Source organism: Octodon degus, unplaced genomic scaffold (genome assembly GCF_000260255.1).
Source record: "Octodon degus isolate 3935 unplaced genomic scaffold, OctDeg1.0 scaffold00074, whole genome shotgun sequence".
Classification (NCBI taxonomy): Eukaryota; Metazoa; Chordata; class Mammalia; order Rodentia; family Octodontidae; genus Octodon; species Octodon degus.
In genome coordinates this window covers 8,321,160-8,339,808 of record NW_004524650.1, presented here as the reverse complement: position 1 = coordinate 8,339,808, position 18,649 = coordinate 8,321,160, and the positions used below count along the sequence as shown (strand labels likewise).

The following is an 18,649-nucleotide window of genomic DNA, read 5'->3' as shown; positions in this document are numbered from 1 at the left end:
CTTTGCAAAAGGTTCATTTTTCTCGGAAATGTGGTATTTTAAGTTGAACTAAATTCAGAAATTTTAAATCTTTTTTAAAAAAATGCTTGAAACTATTGTTTGAAGCAAGGTACAATTCCCCTATGATGAATGCTATCACTATGTATATATAAAATGTACCAATAAAAAAATTCAAGGAAAAAAAAACAGCCAACTGTATCATCATAATATTAATAAAATATAAATGCAAGTCATAAATTACTCTATCCAAAATGATACAATCTTTATATAGTGCTCAAAAGTAAGCATAATGACATGTACCTAAAACTATTTCTAAAAAGCAAAAGAATGAGTGATGAGTCCAAAACTCAGCAGAGTAATTACATCTTGCAGAGAACACATAGGATAAACAATGGGTTCATGACAAGGTGCTTTTTTTTTTTTTCCCCTGTATTTAGGACAGAGTCTTCAGGGTCTACAGGGTCTTACTACATAGATCACACTCATAATGATTCTCCTGTTTTCAGCCTCCCAAGTGCTGGGATTACAGGCATGCGCCACCATGCCCAGTCTCAATTGTCATCTTAGTGTACCCCATGGGCAGGGCCAACACGGCCTACTGGGGATTGAACCCCAGCTGCTTCATTCTACCTTAAAAGGTGCTTTAGTCCACTGAGCTACCAGACCAGCCCGGAAGGTGCTTTTTGATATGTGACTATATATAACTTTATTTCATCAATATACAAGTTTTAAAAATAAGTGATCATATACAGATCAAAGCTAACATATCAAATATAATTAAGAAAAAATATCTATTGGATTTGTACCTAGGAAATAATTACTTCTTAACATCTCAACTGCTACCTTATCATAACCCAAGTTTTCAATAACTTTTCTCCTTCAATTGACCCTGCTCCTACCTTTTTCACTGTCTATTCTTTAGTAGGGCTACAAGATTTCCTGTTTGCTCTCCAATACATGTGTCCTACCTCTTTCCTCCTGGCCTTCTCTACTGCACTCACCTTAGACACAATGCACAATGTCTTTTGTCACATTTCTGCCTCCAGGCCTTGTCTTCTATATCTGGAAATCTTGGGGGGGGGGGTTGGATTTTTTTAACTTAATATATATATATATATATATACATATTTTTTTTTTTCCGGTGGAACCGGGGATTGAACTCAGATCCTTGCGTTTGCCAGTCAAGCGCTTATCCTACTGAGCCATCTCCCCGGCCCCCTAACTTAATTTTTTGATACAGGGTCTCACTACGCAGTTTGGACTCAAAGTGATACTCTTAGCTCAGCCTGCTTGATGCTGGGATTACAGGTGTGCACGCCAGTTTTGTAGTCAGTATAGCACACCTGGAGTTTCAGGGCTGACACAGCATGTGGTGCTGAGAATCAAACTCGGGACTCTGCACCAAGTTTATATCCTTATGCTGCCAAGCTATCTCCCCAGCACTCTTTTAAGTTTTTTGTTTGTTTTTCTGATTCTTTCTGTACTGAAAAATTGAGCCAAAAGTCTTGCTAAATCACTAAGGTGTCTAGGCTCAAACTCACAATCCTCTTGCCTTGGCCTCCCAAAGTTCTGTAATCATAGATATGCAACAGCTATACAACAGCTGCAGATTATCTTCCTCCATGGCAACTATCACTACCTGATAAAAATGTTGTTTATAAAACTACGTATCAAGACCCTATCTGTGTAGCCTAGAAGTGGCAGATTCCATTCAAATCAAGTGGGAGGCCCAGAAGAGAGGGAGAGAGGAAAAAAAGGAAAAAGGAATAGAGACAGAGGGAGAGCACAGAGGGAGAAAATGACTGAGACATTACTCTAAAGTAACATGTGTTTTGTGGTCATTGTTGGTGTTTTGTTTTTCTTTCTGTACTAGTAACTGAACCCAAAGCTGGGTATGGTGATGCACACCTGTAATCCCAGCACTTAGGAATCTGAGGCAGGAGGATGGAGAAAGGAGGATCAATGTGAATTCAGGCCAGATTAGGCTACAGAATGAGTTCAAGGGCAGCCTGAACTGCATAGAGATACCTTGTCTCAAGAGTGAAACATACACACATACACACATACACACACACACCCCCCCCAAGACTGAACTCACAGCCTTCACACTAAACTATATCCCTAGTCCCTTTTACTTATAGACAAAAATTCACTATTGCCCAGGCTAGACTTAAACTTAATAGTGTCTTGCTTCAGTCTCCCAGAGTGCAGGGATTACATGCATATACTGCCATGTGCAGCAGAAAAATGTTTGATCTTAATTTAACTAAGTCTTTTTTTTTTTTTTTTTTTGCGGAACCAGGGATCGAACTCAGGCCCTTGTGCTTGCCAGGGAAGCGCTTATTCCACTGAGCCATCTCCCCGGCCCCCTAACTAAGTCTTTACATTTACCTTTCAGTTTATAAAAACATAAGGGAAAGATCATGTGGAAATAATTATTATAGAAGTCCTTAATTTTAGATAAGTCTTTGTACAACTGACTTATTCTTTTCTTTTTTTTTTTTTATTAATTTTAATTTTAGGCTGGGGAGATGGCTCAGTAGGCCCTGGCAAGCGCAAGGGCCTGAGTTCAATCCCCGATTCTGCCAAAAATAAATAAATAAACAAATACTTTTAATTTTATTGAGAAACAAATATGAATGAAACAGTTTCAAAGCTGATTAATAGGACAGTTTCGATAATCAATACATTGTACATTGTTATCTTCTTAGTGGTTATCCATAGTACAAGAAGCAGACAGGATATCCTGTCCAAACACTATTAGTATACCTCTTTCTTCTCATTGAATTAAGCAAAAGTAGCTGTATATCTATCCCAACTATTTTGTATATATAAATACAAAATGTTCTTTCCTTTGTATCCCCTTTTGACTTATTCTTTTCAACAAATAGCATATTAAAAAGGTTTGAAAGGGCTGGCCAAATAGATTAGTGGATTAAAGCACCTGCTTAGGCATACTCAGAGGCCAGGATTCAATCCAGGCCTGCCATGCCAGTCCCACCTCTGGGGCACACTGAGATGGCAACTGAGACTGGGCAAAGTGGTACACGCCTATAGTCCCAGCTCTTTGGGAGGCTGAACATAGGCAGATCACTATGAGTCTGATCTACCCTATAGACCCTTACTAAAAAATACAAAAAAAAAAAAAAAAAAAAAAAAGGGTTTGGAGTTGGATGTAGTAAAATGCACCTGTAGTCCCAAGTACTTAAGAAGGCAGGAGGATGGCTTGAGCCCTGGTGTTCAAGGTCAAAGTGTAGGCAACATAGAGATATTTCATTTAAAAAAAAAAAGTTTAAGTGGGCAATGTTGACCTACACAAAGAAAAATCTGGGGCCGGGGAGATGGATCAGTGGAATAAGCGCTTCCCTACCAAGCGCAAGGATCTGAGTTCAATCCCCAGTTCCGCCAAAAAAAAAAAAAGATTAAAAAAAAAGAAAAATCTAAGGCTGAGGGTATGGCTCAGAGGCAAAGTGCTTGCCTAGCACGCTCAAGGCACTGAATTCAATCCCTAGCACTATTTTTAAAAAGGCAGAAGGAAGTAAGAGATAGGAATAGTGGGAGGAGAAAAAGGCATCTGAAAGAATAACTAAGTATAGTATAATCAAAGTTAAAGACATTTTGGGCACAACTAGGGAAATCTAGACTGGGTGTTAGACAAAGAGTTACTGAATTATTGTTATGTGGTAAAAGCCATATAAGAGAAGTAAATGCATTTATTTTGTTCCAATGAATACTTAAGTGCTAGGGAGTACAGCATCATGATTTCTACAATTTACTCTAAAATACATACAGCCGGCCAAATAGCTCAGCAGATTAAAGCACCTGGGCCAAGGGTTTGATCCCTGGGCCTGCTGGGCCGGTACCGGCCCTGCCCCTGGGGCTTTGTGCTGAGCCAGCAATTGAGACGGGGCGTGGTGGCATGTGCTTCTAATCCCAGCTCTTAGGAGGCTGTAAACAGGTGGGTCACTACAAGTCTGATCTAGTAGTGAGACCCTGAACACCCTATAAACCCTTCCCTAAAATTAAAAAAAAATGAATAAAAATAAAATAAAATACTCTATAATTTACTCTAATAGAAAAAGTAAACACATAATAATACTAACAACTGTTAGGCCTAAATAAGAATATAAATCTCAAAACTCAGTAGGCTGAGGCAGGAAGATCACCTTAAGTTCAAGACCAGCTAGGGCTACAAAATGAGTTCAAGGCCATCCTGGAATGCAAAGCAAGACTCTACCTGGAAATATCAGTAACTATTTTTCTGAATGTGTGAAGATTCAAACTGACCAAAAAAAAAAAAAAAAAAAACCAAGTGAAATATGATTTAAAGCTAATGAGTATAAACTATTCTTTCTTTACAGTCAAGTTTAATGAGAATAGAATGGTATATTAAGGAAGGTTTTGTCTTGTTACTTCTAAGTCATGACTTAAAATTATTTTCTTAAAACAATACAAAAAAAAAAGAAGAGTGAAAGATTTAAAGTAAAGAAATAATTAATGAAGGGGCTGGTGAGATGGCTCAGTGGTCTAAAGCACCTACTTAGAACAAGCTTAGCAAAGCACAGGGACGGTGGTTCAATCCCCCAGCACCACATGCCAGCCAGCCCCCACCCCCTGGTGGGCTGAGCTGGCCACACACACACACACACACAAATAAATAAATAAAATTTTAAAAAACATTAAAAAAAAAAAAAAAGAAAGAAAGAATTAATGAAGCAAGGACCTGGAAGAATCAGACCCATATGTGCAAACTTTGTATTGTCTTCTTTGTGTGAGAACCTAATAGAATCTGAAGGGTATAATAGATACTAGGAAGAGAATGAACTTATTCAAAAGGAAAGAGTTACTGAGTTGAGAAGGATAGGAGAGGGAGCGAGAGAAAGAGATTTATCTAGGTATGTAAGCATGGTTAATTTGGACAACTGTACTATGCGTTTCTGCTGGTCCATAGAAAAGAGCAGATAATAATTTGTTTCATCTCCTTTTTCCAGTTGTTTGTACTTTTTCTCTTTTTAATTTCTCATACATTTCTTTTTCTTCTTTCAATTTTACATGCATATATTGGGTAATATGAATAACTGGTTGGAAGACAACACTGTATTACAACAAATACTGTGAAATTCCTATTACTTTGTTAAGTGAAATTCTGTTATCACTTGTAATTTTTTTTGTTTAATTCTAATTTGTACTCTCCTTAAAAAAATTTTTAAAAAATTAAAAAGAATCAAGAAAGAATACTAACATGTATACTGAATTAGTATTATGAAGGAATAAAATACTGTACTCTGAAAAAGGAAGAAAGAAATATAGCCAAGCTTATCAAGTAGATGACAAGATTTGAGTATAGATGAATTACCAATAAGGTAATTCACTGAAATTCAAATATGGCAAAAAAAAGACTGGGAATTTGGGAAGAATGGTATGGTTTTAAAGAACCACTACAGGGAGTGAGAAGGTAAATCAGAGCAATCTAAATATGCATGGTGGAGCACTAGAAACAGAGTTTACTATCAGCAACCTCACTACCTGTACAGCAACACCTGGCTATATAAATACTGAATATAGAAGGACAGAAGAGGTACACTTATTTAGACCAGAGGTTACTGTATATCAGACAGGAATCAATAAAGTAGAACAAAATAAGATAAAGAAGTAAAAGACTAAAGATGAAGTCTGATAAGTAAGCAGGATAAATGAAATTTTAAAAAAATGGATCATACAAGTGATAAGATCTAAAAAGAGAACTAGTTACTAGGAAGACTAAGGAACCCTCATCCTCAAGTTTTCTTCCTTCTTTCTTTCCCTTCTTTTTCTTTTCTTCTTTCTTCCCTTTCTCCCCACCACCAAAATTAAAGGAACTTATCGCTAGAATGCTTTGTCACTTCCACTGAATTTCCTATTCAACAAACCTCCATAACTAAAACAAGGAAACATAAAATACTTACTTTTTCATTTTTTTTGAGTTGTATTTGACTTGGTAAGCTGCTTGGATTAATTTGTCTGGACTACCATCAAACTGGTGTGGAATGACCTTCTGAAAGTGCTAAGATACAATAAAAGAACAACAACTGAGCCACTTAGTGCCACTTGTCATTAACCAATAGTGAAATCTAAAAGCTTGCAAGAAATCATGAGCCAACTTACCTGTAACATCCCTTCCATGTCAAGTTGCATTAATTCTGCCTGATTCATTTGAAGAAGGGCTAATCCTACTCGAAACACTATTTCTAAACCCTGATGAAACAAATTAAATGAAGCCAAATTTGTTTTACTGTTCCATCATCAAAAACAAATAATTCAAAATAACACTAAGGTAAACACTCAGGAATCTAAACTAGGGAATGGCAAACATTTTCTGTAAAGAGCCAGATAATAAACATTTAGGCTTGGTAAGCCATCTGGTCTGTCATAACTATTCAACTCTGCCACTATACTCAAAAGCAAACATACAAAACAGACAAATGGACAAGGCTGTACATATGAAAACTTTATTTATAAAAAGAAAGGGCAGGACAGATCTGCTATGAAAATCATAGTAGCTCAGTAAGGGAACTGCAGTTTTTCAACTCTAGTCCACAGGCAATTTAGATAAATGGTATCCCAAGATGTATATAATAACCATATTAAGTTCAGAGAACAGAAAACAAAGGATCACTAACAATATGTTCACAAACTAGAATAAAATTATACTAATTACTATTTAGATAACAGCTGTATTGTAAGAATATTAACTATAAGGCAAATTTACCTCTCATAGCTCTCACTATATCAGTGAGGCGGTGATAGAGATTTGATTAAGAGGGTTGGCTCCAAACTTTCACTGCCTATGTTTGACACCTGCTTAGTACAATCACATATGTGTGTGTCCTTGCACAAGTTGTTTAACCCTTCTATAAGTCTCAGCTTCCTCATAGAGGTAGTGACAGTATCTACCTTAAAGGTCTCTAATAATGTTTATACAAGATTTTTTCTACGTGAGTAGTTTATGCAGGGGCCCATGAGATTCCTTATTTCTCCCCTTTATCATCCTGCTACAATAAGCTCAATGACCCTTTGCTTGGCTCTTGTTCCTAGCCTGCTCATTACTTACCTCAGACATAAAGATATCAAATATCCTTGTTGCAATTGGTAGTGGAAATGTTGTAAGAAAAACAGTCAAAAACCAGGATGATGCATACATTGAGGTATGGAAACTCTGAGACTGAAAATGTACAAAGAGCTCAGGAAGATGTTCCTGGAGAGAAGAAAAGAATTAGTAAAGCCAAGATGTGGTGGTGCACACCTGTAATCTAAAAAAAAAAAAAAAAAATTTAGTATTTTAAATCAAATCATTATGATTAACTAATATCAAACCTGAAATAAGACCAAGCATGGTGGCACATGCCTATAATCCCAACTACAAAGTAAGTAAGTAAGTAAGTAAGTAAGTAAGAAAGAAAGAAAGAAAGAAAGAAGAGAGGGAAGGAGGAAGGGAGGGGAGGGGAGGGAGGGGGAGGGGAGAGAGAAGAGGGGAAGGGAGGGGAGGGGAGGGGAGGGGAGAGGGAGAAAGGGCAGGGCAGGGCGGAAGGGAGGGAGGGAGAGGGAGAGGGAGGGAGGGAGAGAGAGAGAGAGATCAGTCAATTAAACATAATACCAAAAAGCTATAGAAATTGACATGTTCAGGATAGTGGCTATTATCTGGTAAGAGAAGGTAAGGATGTTGACTTGGAATTCTGAGTAGAGTATAACATGTGATTAATAAAAATAACTTACAGCCATATTACATTTAAACTAGGTACCCATCCCAACTATAGTCACTATAGTCACCAGTGAGTGATCATGTGAAGCAATTTTTATATTTATTTAATGTTGTTGGTGGGTACACAGCTGTCTGATGTTTTCTATCCTTTTCTACACTTCTTTACTGTCTGTCTGTCTGTCTGTCTGTCTCTCCCCCTGTGGTGCACCCCCCTCCCCCACTGAGATAGGGTCTCACCATGCAGTTCAAGCTGGCCTTGAACTCATTATGTAGCTTAGGCTGGGCTTGAACTCACAGGGATCCCCCTTGCCTCAGACTCCTGAGTGCAGTTACAAAAGTGTGTTGCCATGCCAGGTTATATAAACAATATTTCCAAAAAATGTAAAGAAAAGAAATGCTACACTGAAATACCTTCAGGTGCTGCCTACCATTAATAATTTATTATCTTCCTATGGAACAAGAAAAATATGCAAAATACAGGTGCTTCAGTAATTCAAAACAGAAGCAACACATTAACTAAAAATATACCAAGAACGTTTAAGGTTGACTAAAAACAAGCTGTTCAGAAAAGCATTTTTTTCTTTAAAATATAAAAATGTTTTACATATCTCATCCTTCTCACCACTCAAAAGATACAGGACTCCATAATTTCTACAGGTGAGACCACCAGGAAAGGATACTCAAAAGAATATTTACACCTTCTTATTATAGGAAATGTGCCAGAATTGTTCATATTATATAATAAAACCCAGAAAGGTAATATATTTCAAAGGTAGTATGACTTGATTTTGATTCCACTCCTCTTTTCTCCATCCTCATTTAGTCACCAAATCTCTGACTCTTAAAAAATGACAAAAATACGGGAAAAAATACTTATAGACTAGCAAAATGCAGGGCGAGAAAAAAAAAAAAAGGAAGTAAAAGTGAGGACTAAAAGAAAGAATACAGCTGGCTATGAAATAAATGAACTAATCAACACCAGTATCGTAATGTCATAACGCTCCTGTTCAGAGTTCAGACTAGATTAACAGTAATAAGATATAATAGCATGTAAGGAAATTCATGCATGCAAAAAGTTATGGTGCATTTGGCAAAAATGCTGAAGGTTTGAAAACTTAGCAGGTCTGAAACTTTTCTAACTTAAAGTTAGAAAACTGCAGTCAAGTTCTAGATGTATTTTACCTGAAAATAGCACCTCACTGGGAATTAGGCCAAGTGCCATGGCTTCTGTCTAAATGTCCCCCCAGAGCCTCATGAAGTCAGTCATAGGTGAGGCTTTTTCAGAGGTGGCTAAATCTAGAGTGTGTGATGCTGGAACTGATTCAAGATGCAGTGCTAACCTCAAGGCATAGGATTAAGGGTGTGAGTAGCACCCACCCTGAGTAGTCTAGATAAGCTAAAAGGGGCAGAAAGATGCTGTTAAGGTCCCTCCTTGCTTTCTTTTGCTACCTTCTGTTTGCCATTAACTGGCTCTCCTCTGCAATACTCTTCTGCCAAACCATTCCACCTCGAAGCCAGCTAAATGCGTGCTGAAACTTCTACAAACTGTGAGTTAAACTAAGCCTTTCCTTCTTTAACTTTGAGTGCAGGGTATTTTGTCTCAGCTACGAGAAAAGTAACCAAGATATCCAGTCACGTATTAATTGAAAAAAAAAGATCATGTGATAAGAGCACTGATTTATCTCAACTGCTTTAATACTTCTAACATTATGTTTGCTAAGATATCACTCAGATCAAGATGACAAAAATACAAAACTGCACTTTTACCTGTATCATGCATTCAAATTGGTACATACAAAGGCCCAATTCTGCCATACTTGGTTTAAAAAGTTCACGAAGTCTATAATCTTGCATTAATTTAACAAATACACAGAAAGCTTCTTCTTCTGGCATCTGCATTAAGAGAAAAAAGTTAACAGAGGTTACTATTCTGTGATACACAAGTAAACCAAATTATTTTAAACCAAGTACCTATCTAACCATAAACACTGTGTTGAATGCCACATGAAGCAATGTCAAGAGCAACTAAGAGTCAGGGGGCTTAAAGCTCCCATTCTGAGAATAAAAAGTCAAAGAAGTCTTATAGCCTCTGACACTAACCTCAATTTGTTTGATTCATCAATTCAATCAACAAATATTCCTTTAGAACCATATATTTTTCTTTTTCCTGGATATATATATCCATGAACAAAATACCACTATCTCTCTTTTCAAGGAGCCTGCAATTTGGGGGAAGGGGAGAATAGACAATATAAAAAATAAATCAACATGTATGTATGTATGTATGTATGTATGTATGTATGTTTGATGGCAGTGAATGGCATGGAAAAGTAACTACCATAAGAGATGGTGCTAGGGAAGCACTCCGCTGTTTTTGCAGGCCAGGGAAGGTCCCTTCATATGGTAACATTTAGCAAAATTCTGAAGAAAGTGAGGGAGCATCTGAGAAAAGAACAGTCCTAGAAGACAGAAGAAGGGACTTGTTGGTTAGCTCAATTGTTGAAGTGCCTGCCTGTGCAAACCCAGTCAGGCTTGCCAGACCGGGGTTCAATCCCCAGCTCCACATGCAACACCACACCACCTGTTAAGGCAGTGTGAGCCTGGCAAAAAAAAAAAAAAATCCTTCTCAACTTTTAGGGGCAGCCAAATAGCTCAGTGTGTAAGGGCCAGGAGTTCGATGCTCAGGCCTGCCATGCCAGCCCCACCCCTGGGGCACACCGAGACAGCGATTGAGACTGTGCATGGTGGTGTACACCTCTAATACCAGCACTTGGGAGGCTATAAACAGGAGAATCACTACAAGTCCAATCTAGTAGTGAGACCCTGAACACCCTATAGATCCTTCCCTAAAATACAGAAAAGAAAAAAAAAAAAAAAAAAAAAAGAGTATAAAGGCCCTAAGACAGAATCACACTGGCATACGCAAGGAACAGCAATCAGGAGACTACCAAACTAGAAGTCGTATTATCCTCTTGATTTAAAAAAAAAAAAAAAAATCTATGCAAGAACTCCTTAGTAGATGCCAAACAAAAGAATGAAAATATGATATCAGATTATAGTTATATTGCTTAACAAACAAAAAGCAGTAATCATGGAATGAGAAGAGGTTAGATTATGGAGAAGAAAATACAAGGCAACCAAAATATATAGGCTTTAAAGGTCACCGTATCATTTTTTCAATTTTATTTATGTGTGTGTGGGGGGGGGGGCCAGCTCAGTCCACCAGGGGGCGGAGCTGGCTGGCATGTGGTGCTGGGGTATTGAACCGTGGTCCCTGTGCTTTGCGAAGCTTGTTCTAAGTAGGTGCTTTAGACCACTGAGCCATCTCACCAGCCCCAACCGTATCATTTTTGATTTCACTTTAAGTAAGGTGAAAAGCCTTGAGGACTCTGAGAGGTGATATGCTATAATATTAAAAAGAACTTACAAAATAAGTTTTCACATTATCTTTAACTGGGATTTAAAAGTACCAATTACAATATCCCCAAAAGATCTCTATGCATTCTTATTGAAACTATTGCAAATAACAGTACATTATTCCTGCCTTCAATACAGGCCTGGACAGAAGTCAAGAGTTACTCTTGGCAAAACCCACACCTTCCTCTTTCTAACCAATACAAGCTCAATTTTGCCTTAGAGATCATTCCTATAAATCCTATGACTCCCTCCAGCCCCAAAGTTTTATGTCAGCCACTAGCCCAAGATACCAGATCTCCCAACCCTATACAGTTTTATTTTTCCCCTAATGTGATCCCATCTCGAATCTTCTACCTATATCCTCAATCACTTTTCCAAATATTCTTTTCTTCTTGTAGCTAAAATGTGGTTCTGCCAGGCATTGTGACACACGCTTATAATCCCCGCACTTGGGAGGTTGAGGCAGGAAGATCACTGCAAATTTGAGACCAGCCTGGGGTACAAAGTGAATTCAAAGCAAGCCTGAATTGCATAGCAAAATCCTGTCTCAAAAAGACAAGAATAAATAAAATAAAATAAAATGTGGCACTCTCCTTCAGTAGTTATTTTCTCTCCCATATCATTAAAAGGAGCCAACGATTAGCAAGGTATGTCCCTCCTTGAACCTTAAAGCCAGTTCCACACCACTAACCCATACACACACTCTCTGAAACAAATACTAATCAGTACATACCACTCAGATGCTCTGCGGTGTTTTGTTGGGTTTTTTTTTCCCCTTCAGCATCCAAACTCTTCTGGGCTACCATGCCATGCCATCCCCCAACCAGTTCCCTAATTATACCCCTAGCCTAGCAAATCTTTTGACTTCTTTTCTCCTAACAAGCTCAAGCTCTAGAGCCTTGGAAGTTGAACTCTCAGCTTTTTCACTCAATAGCTACATGACCTTGGACAAACTACTGAACCTCTACTGGCAGACCTACTACCTTTTTCTCTTCCCAACCTGATGTGCTCACTTCGCAGCTTACCCTGTTATATTTATTCACTTTCTGAAATCCACAATGAATTTCTCCTCCCTCCTGTCCTCTTCCCCTCCCTCCATTCTCAGATTCAGTTCTACATGTACATTTAGGCAGCACACAGTGACAGCAGGAAAGGAAAAAAAAGACCTTGGCCATGCTGGCTGATTTTATTCTGAATTCAAGAACCCTAATTTTAGTAGATCTTTAATACTGTCTGGTATATACCATGTCCCAAAATCAATCACTCTCATTTTAAACTTTCTCCTCAGACCTCAATTTTGTGCTTGTGGATACATGATACTGGGGATTGAACCCATACTATAACTCTACCACTAAGCTAAATCCCAGTCCATTTCACTTTTTACTTTGAGACAGGGTCTCAGTAAATTGCCCAGTCTGTTCAGAATTTGTGATTCTCCTGCCTCAGTCTCCCATGTAGCTCGGATTACAGGCCTGTGCCACCACACCTAGCTCAGCCCTGACTCTTGCTCCATCTTCTAAAGCATCTCTCCTGCTCAAGGCTTTTGTTTTGAGGGTATTATCTTTGTATGTAGTCCTAGCTGGCCTTGAACTCACTATGCAGCCTATACTGCCTTGAATTCAAAGTGATCCTCCTGTCTCAGCCTCCAGCATGCTGGGATTACAGGCACTTGCTACCATGGCCAGCATTCCCCCACTCAATTCTAAGCTAAAAATATTATTTACTATTTCAACTTTAAAAAAAAAAAAAAAAGAAGAAGAAGAAGAAGCAGTCAGAAGAAAACTTACCCTGCTTACATGTCACCATATCTACCATGCCTACTTGCACCTGGACGTTTCCCTAATTCCCATCTCATTTTTCAAACTGTGCTGTAATAGCTGGACATAACACCTCTGTAACCTCAGCATTCAAAAGGCTGAGGCAGGAGGATTACTACAAATTTGAGGCCAATGTAAGATGTATGAGTTCAAGACCACCCTGAACTACACAGCAAGACGTCTCAAAAAATCAAAACAAGGGGCCAGGGAGATGGCTCAGTAGAATAAGCACTTCCCTGGCAAGCACAAGGGCCTAAGTTCAATTCCCACTTCTGGAGAAAAAAAAAAAAACCACCTGTAAAGCTATCCACTTAGTAGCTCCATGTTGGATGTGCAGCAAACCTCTCAGACAACACACCTCATTTCCTATGCTACTATTTCTTGCTGCCCCAAACTTTTACTCAAAATTCTTAGTCATTACTGATACCCTCCTCTTTTAATTCACATCTAATGTATCACTAAATTCTGTTGACTCTACATTCAATTTCAGGAATCAATACTTTCTTACTCCAAACACCTTATCCAAGCTACTACAAAGAAGGGGTAGTCTATTGACTACCGCAAGTACTTCTCTGTTGGCCACTCCAATGCCTCCCTCGTACTTACCTCGCTCCCACACAGCAACTACTGTGCATAATTAGAACATTTCAAGGCACAATTAGAACATTTCACACCACTCAGCAAAATACTCTAGTGGCTTCTGATGTCCTCATTCTTACAAAATCCTAAGTGGTGTGTGATCTCTCACTACCAGTCTCTTTCCTCTATCTCCCCACTTCCTGTCCAGGAATGGTGGAAATGAATGAATTCATCTCCCTTTTGTGTCTTATAAGAAATTCTTACATATGAAAAAGTTTCACTTCCTCTTCCCATACATGAATATTAATATGAGAACAGGGGAAGAGTTTAAAAAATTTTTTTAATCTTTTATTTTTTGGTACAGAGTCTCTCTATTAAGAGATTAATGTGGGGGGGCCTGACCCTAGCTCAGTCCTTTAAGTGGCTGCCTCCACAAAGCTGTCAGCCTCAGGTTGCTGGAGTTCGAACCTCACAACTCTCCGGCTGGCCAAAAGTGCCCTGAAGGCATTCGAGGAAAAAAAAAAAAAAAAGAGAGATTAATGTGGCAGTATATTAGCTGTTGCTAACACTATAAGCCAGTTCAATCAAACACCAAAATACCACTGATGAATTTAACTGTGGTGCTGATGATCTTTAAAAGAAACATTATACCGTGACTGCCAGCAGCATCTTGTTGGAATATCTGATAGCTGTTTAGGATACCTAAGAGAGCTAAAGAAGCTGTTATCAGATTCACCAAAGTTGGGAAAAACTATCCATTAGATCCTCAGTAGAGATGACTCCTACAAGTTATTTTGGAACTAATATGAAAGTAAAACAACTGTAACCAAAAAAAAAAAAAAAAAAAATCACTTGGCTGACAATAAAGAGTTCAATAATGAAAGACATACCAATATTAGCCAATGACAAATTAAGAGTCACATCTATACCTCAGCATGAACACACATAGTTTTATATTACGTTAATTATGACCTAGTCCCACCTTCCAAAGACAAACAGAGCTGGACATGATGGCAGACATCTATGACTCCAGCACTCAGAGAGCTGAAGCAAAAGGATCACTGTGAGTTTGAGGCTGGCTTGAACTACATAGTAAGATAGAAAAAAATAAATAAAAGATCAATATAACAACCACTAGTAGTTCTTGTAACACAAAGTAAATATTAGGTACTTTTATTATAAACCAGTGTCTCTGACATCATATTTATGCTATTCAAAAAGGATATATGGAGGCTGGGGCCTAGCATGGTGTAGCACTAGTAAATCTTATGTGCAAAAGCTGGAATTAATTTTGTGTGTGGATGTGTGGATGTGTGTGTGTGTGTGTGTGTGTACATTATTCTTACAAAGCTTTCAAAACTCAGGTAAATTGAATAATTAAACTGAAGTAAAGTATTAAAGAACATGAGTTTTCTGAATCTTATCCTGATTTTATCTACCAAGTTGCATGATCCTGGACAAGTCACTGAACTTTAATTGCATGTCTATGATGTGCCAGGCTACAAATTATTTTATACAAGCCTCACAATGAGTCTCAATATAAATAACATTAAGAGTCAGAAATAGGTTAAATAATATAGCCTAAATTCACATAGCTCATACAGAAATGAAATGCCAAATCCAACTCACATGATTCAAATCAAGTTATCTCCAAAGTCCATTTTCAGGCCTAAAATTCTGGGACTAAATAAAAATCTAAACTGTCTTCCCTGACCTTCTGAAAATGCTTTAACCAAACCCACTTCCAAATAAGTCACTGCCAATGTTATAATATCCCTGAGGCAGTAAGAAGTTAAATAACACTATATTAGAGCTGATAGCAAATATGCACAACAAAATTGTAGCCCCATGACATAAATTCCTCTATAAATTTCCAAAGACATTACACAACATAAATAGGGTTTTCATAGTAATTTGAATCATGTTTACATTATTTGAGGAAAAGACTACTTCCCATTAAATGTTAATTTCCCTGCATTATAAGCCGCGCCAGCCACACCCCTGGGCACACTGAGCCAGACATCGAGACCAGGTGTGGTAGCACACACCTGGACCCAGTGCTGGGGAGGCTGAAACAGGAGGATCACTACAAGTCCGAGCTATGTAGTGAGACCCTGTGCCAAATACATTTTTTTTTAAATCCTTTAAATGTTAACAAATAAGATTTAAAGGTAGATAGAGGCTTTAGTAAAATATTATGGTACAATATCTCAAGAGGTTGAGGAGGTAGAAGTTGTAACTTAAGAGTTGCAGTGTGCAAGGTCCAAGAGTTTGCAGTATCACACAAAAAAGTTGAAATTTCATTTGTTGACAAATTACTATTATCTTAAGTCATTTCAACTTTTTCCTCTTTCAAAATGCAAACTAAAAAATTACTATCCAAATCATCCCTGTGGAAAAATACCCAATATCTACTTATTTTTAATAAAAACAAAGATAATTTTTAAATTCTCCACTCCAACCACAATAAAGAATTTAGACACTTACTACCTGTATTAACTTACCTGCATGAGCAATAATCCAACAATAAAAGCACTTCCTTGACAGTAACCAACTTCACGATCCACTAAAGAATATGCCTAAAAAGTAAAAAATAGTATTCAAAATACTTCAATATCATATATTATACTTTCCTTCTCTAAAAATGTAAATTGAAGATAGGGCGTGGTGGCGCACACCTGTAATCCCAGCTCTTGGGAGGCCATAAACAGGCAGGTCACTACAAATCCGATCTAGTAGAGAGAACCTGAACACCCAGTAGACCCTTCCCTAAAAATACAAAAAAAAAATAAAAAATAAATAAAAATGTAAATTGGTGAGGCAAGCAGATTAAAGCATTTTTTAGAAAAGCTTCTGTTTACTTATTACAGATGTTATTCTGGGGTTTTTTTGTTTGTTTGGTTTTGGTTTTTGGTTTTTTGGTTCTCTGAGAAAAGGTCTCACTAGGCTGGCCTCAAACTTACTATTGGCCCAGGCTGGCCTCATGAACTCACATGGATTTTCCTACCTCAGCCTCCCAACTGCTGGGATTCCAGGCACATGCCACCATGCCTGGCTTTTATCCTTTTTTTTCATTTGTGTATTTGGTACAGGGTCTCACTACACATATCAGACTCATGGCAATCCTCCTGTTTTCAGCCTCCCTAGCACTGGGATTAGAGGCATGTGCCACCACACCCAGACTCTGTCACTGGCTCAACATGTCCTGGGGCAGGGTCGGCACCTGCATGCAGGACCAGAAATCAAATCCTTGTTATCCTATTTTAAAAGCAAATGTTCTACTACATAAAATTTCCTTTTCACAATTTCACAATTAGAAAGCAGTAGTTCTTACAAGCAAAGGAAAAAATATAATGTGGAAAAGCTTTAATATCAAGGAAAATTTATATCTCATAAAGATAAAACTATGGGTCAGTGAGCTAGCTCAGTGGTCTAAAGCACCTACTTAGGCAAGCTTTGGCAAGTGCAGGGACCACATTTTGATCCATGGTACCACATGTCGATCCAGCCCTGCACCCAGGGTGGGCTGAGCCTGCCACAGAAAAAGAAAAGAAGAAACAGGCATATGCCACCATGAATGGCCAGACAGCATTTTATTGAAGAGCAACTTTGAGATGAATTAAACAGTAAGATTTTGGTGTGAATGAGACGACCCTGGGCCCGCAGATCCTGGATAGACCCAGAGTGCAGGGCCCCGTGTGAGTGAGACCGCCTGGGGCTCGCGGATCCTGAACAGACCCAGAGGGCAGGCCCGCATGTGAGTGAGACCACACAGGGCTCGCAGATCCTAAATAAACCCAGAGCACAGGCCCAGTGTGGAATCCTTCAGCAGAACTCCCTGCAAAGAGACTAGAGGCAAGACCCACCCAGCTGACTGAGGAGCAGAATATCTTGCCTGAGTGACACAAAAGGTTCAACTTCAATGGCTGCAGCAGAAAGAAGTAGAGCATATCAGCCAGACTCCAGCCAGATCCAAGCAACACTCACCTGGAGGAATCTGAACTTCGTAGATCCGGACCTAGTGTTAATGTAATAACCCTGTCTAAGCTCTACACCAAACATCAGAAGACAGTGGTATACAAAATGACAAAGAGAAGGAACAAAATGCAGTCTCAGGCCCTGCATCCACCCACTACGAATGCAGAAGACACTAGCATAGAGAAAACTGGAAATCACACACCTGATATCTCTGAAATAATAGCACTGACAGTAAAGAAACAACTGCAGAAAGGTATAGAAGAAATCAGATCAGAAATAATTCTGAACTAAAAAATTTAGTGATATCTATAATCAAAGAAGTACTAAGTGCTTCTAAAGAATACACTGATAAAAAAAAATAGAGCAGAATATAAAAATGATGGAACCCCTGAATAAGCAATTTAGGAAATAAATAGAATGTATGAAACAGGTTCAAAGTGATATACAGGAAATTAAAACCTCAATCACAAGCTGGCAAAACCCTTTGAGGGAAAGTGAAAATACTTTCTGACCTTAAAGACACCATTGCAGCTAGTGAAAAAGTAAAAAAAGATCTCTTTAAAACAACTAGGATGCAGGAAAAAATAATTCAAAATGTGCAAGACGATGCAAAGATGAACAACGTGAGACTAATAGGCATCAGTGAGAAGGAAGGAGTCAACACAAATGATATAAAAAAGAATATGGGCAGAAGTAATAGCAGAAAACTTTCCAAAGATGGGGCAACAATCTGACATTCAGTAACCGAAGCATACAGAACACCAAACAACATCAACCCAATGAAAACCACACCCAGATATATAATAATCAAGATCCCAGAAATTCAGCACAGGAACAGTATAAAAGCCACTAAAGAAAAGAAACAGATCACATTTAAAGAAAAACCCATCAGAATAACAGCAGATTTCTCTTCACAAACCATCAAGTCAAGAAGAGAATGGAGCAAAGTTCTTCAAGTCTTGCAAGAAAACAAATTCCAACCCAGACTGATCTATCCTGCAAAACTCTCTCTCAAGTATAATGGAGAAGTGAAATACTTCCATGACAAAGAACAACTGAAGAATTTCATGATGACAAAGCCAAGCCTACACAGACTACTAAATGATGTTCTAGAGAGGGA

At 38.2% G+C, this 18,649-nt stretch overlaps 1 protein-coding gene across 7 annotated transcripts in view; it reads right to left on the bottom strand.

Moving 5' to 3' along the window:
- The window catches only part of Evi5 (ecotropic viral integration site 5), a 253,121-nt gene that overhangs the window by 160,514 nt on the left and 73,958 nt on the right, over positions 1 to 18,649 (bottom strand). For all 7 annotated transcript variants that reach the window (XM_004635730.2, XM_023720276.1, XM_023720277.1 and 4 more), the window contains 5 exons: positions 16,056 to 16,130; positions 9,506 to 9,631; positions 7,091 to 7,234; positions 6,145 to 6,234; positions 5,946 to 6,043 (listed from right to left, as the gene is read on the bottom strand). In XM_004635730.2, coding sequence (XP_004635787.1) covers positions 5,946 to 6,043; positions 6,145 to 6,234; positions 7,091 to 7,234; positions 9,506 to 9,631; positions 16,056 to 16,130 — 533 coding nt within the window. The remainder of the gene's footprint in view (positions 1 to 5,945; positions 6,044 to 6,144; positions 6,235 to 7,090; positions 7,235 to 9,505; positions 9,632 to 16,055; positions 16,131 to 18,649) is intronic.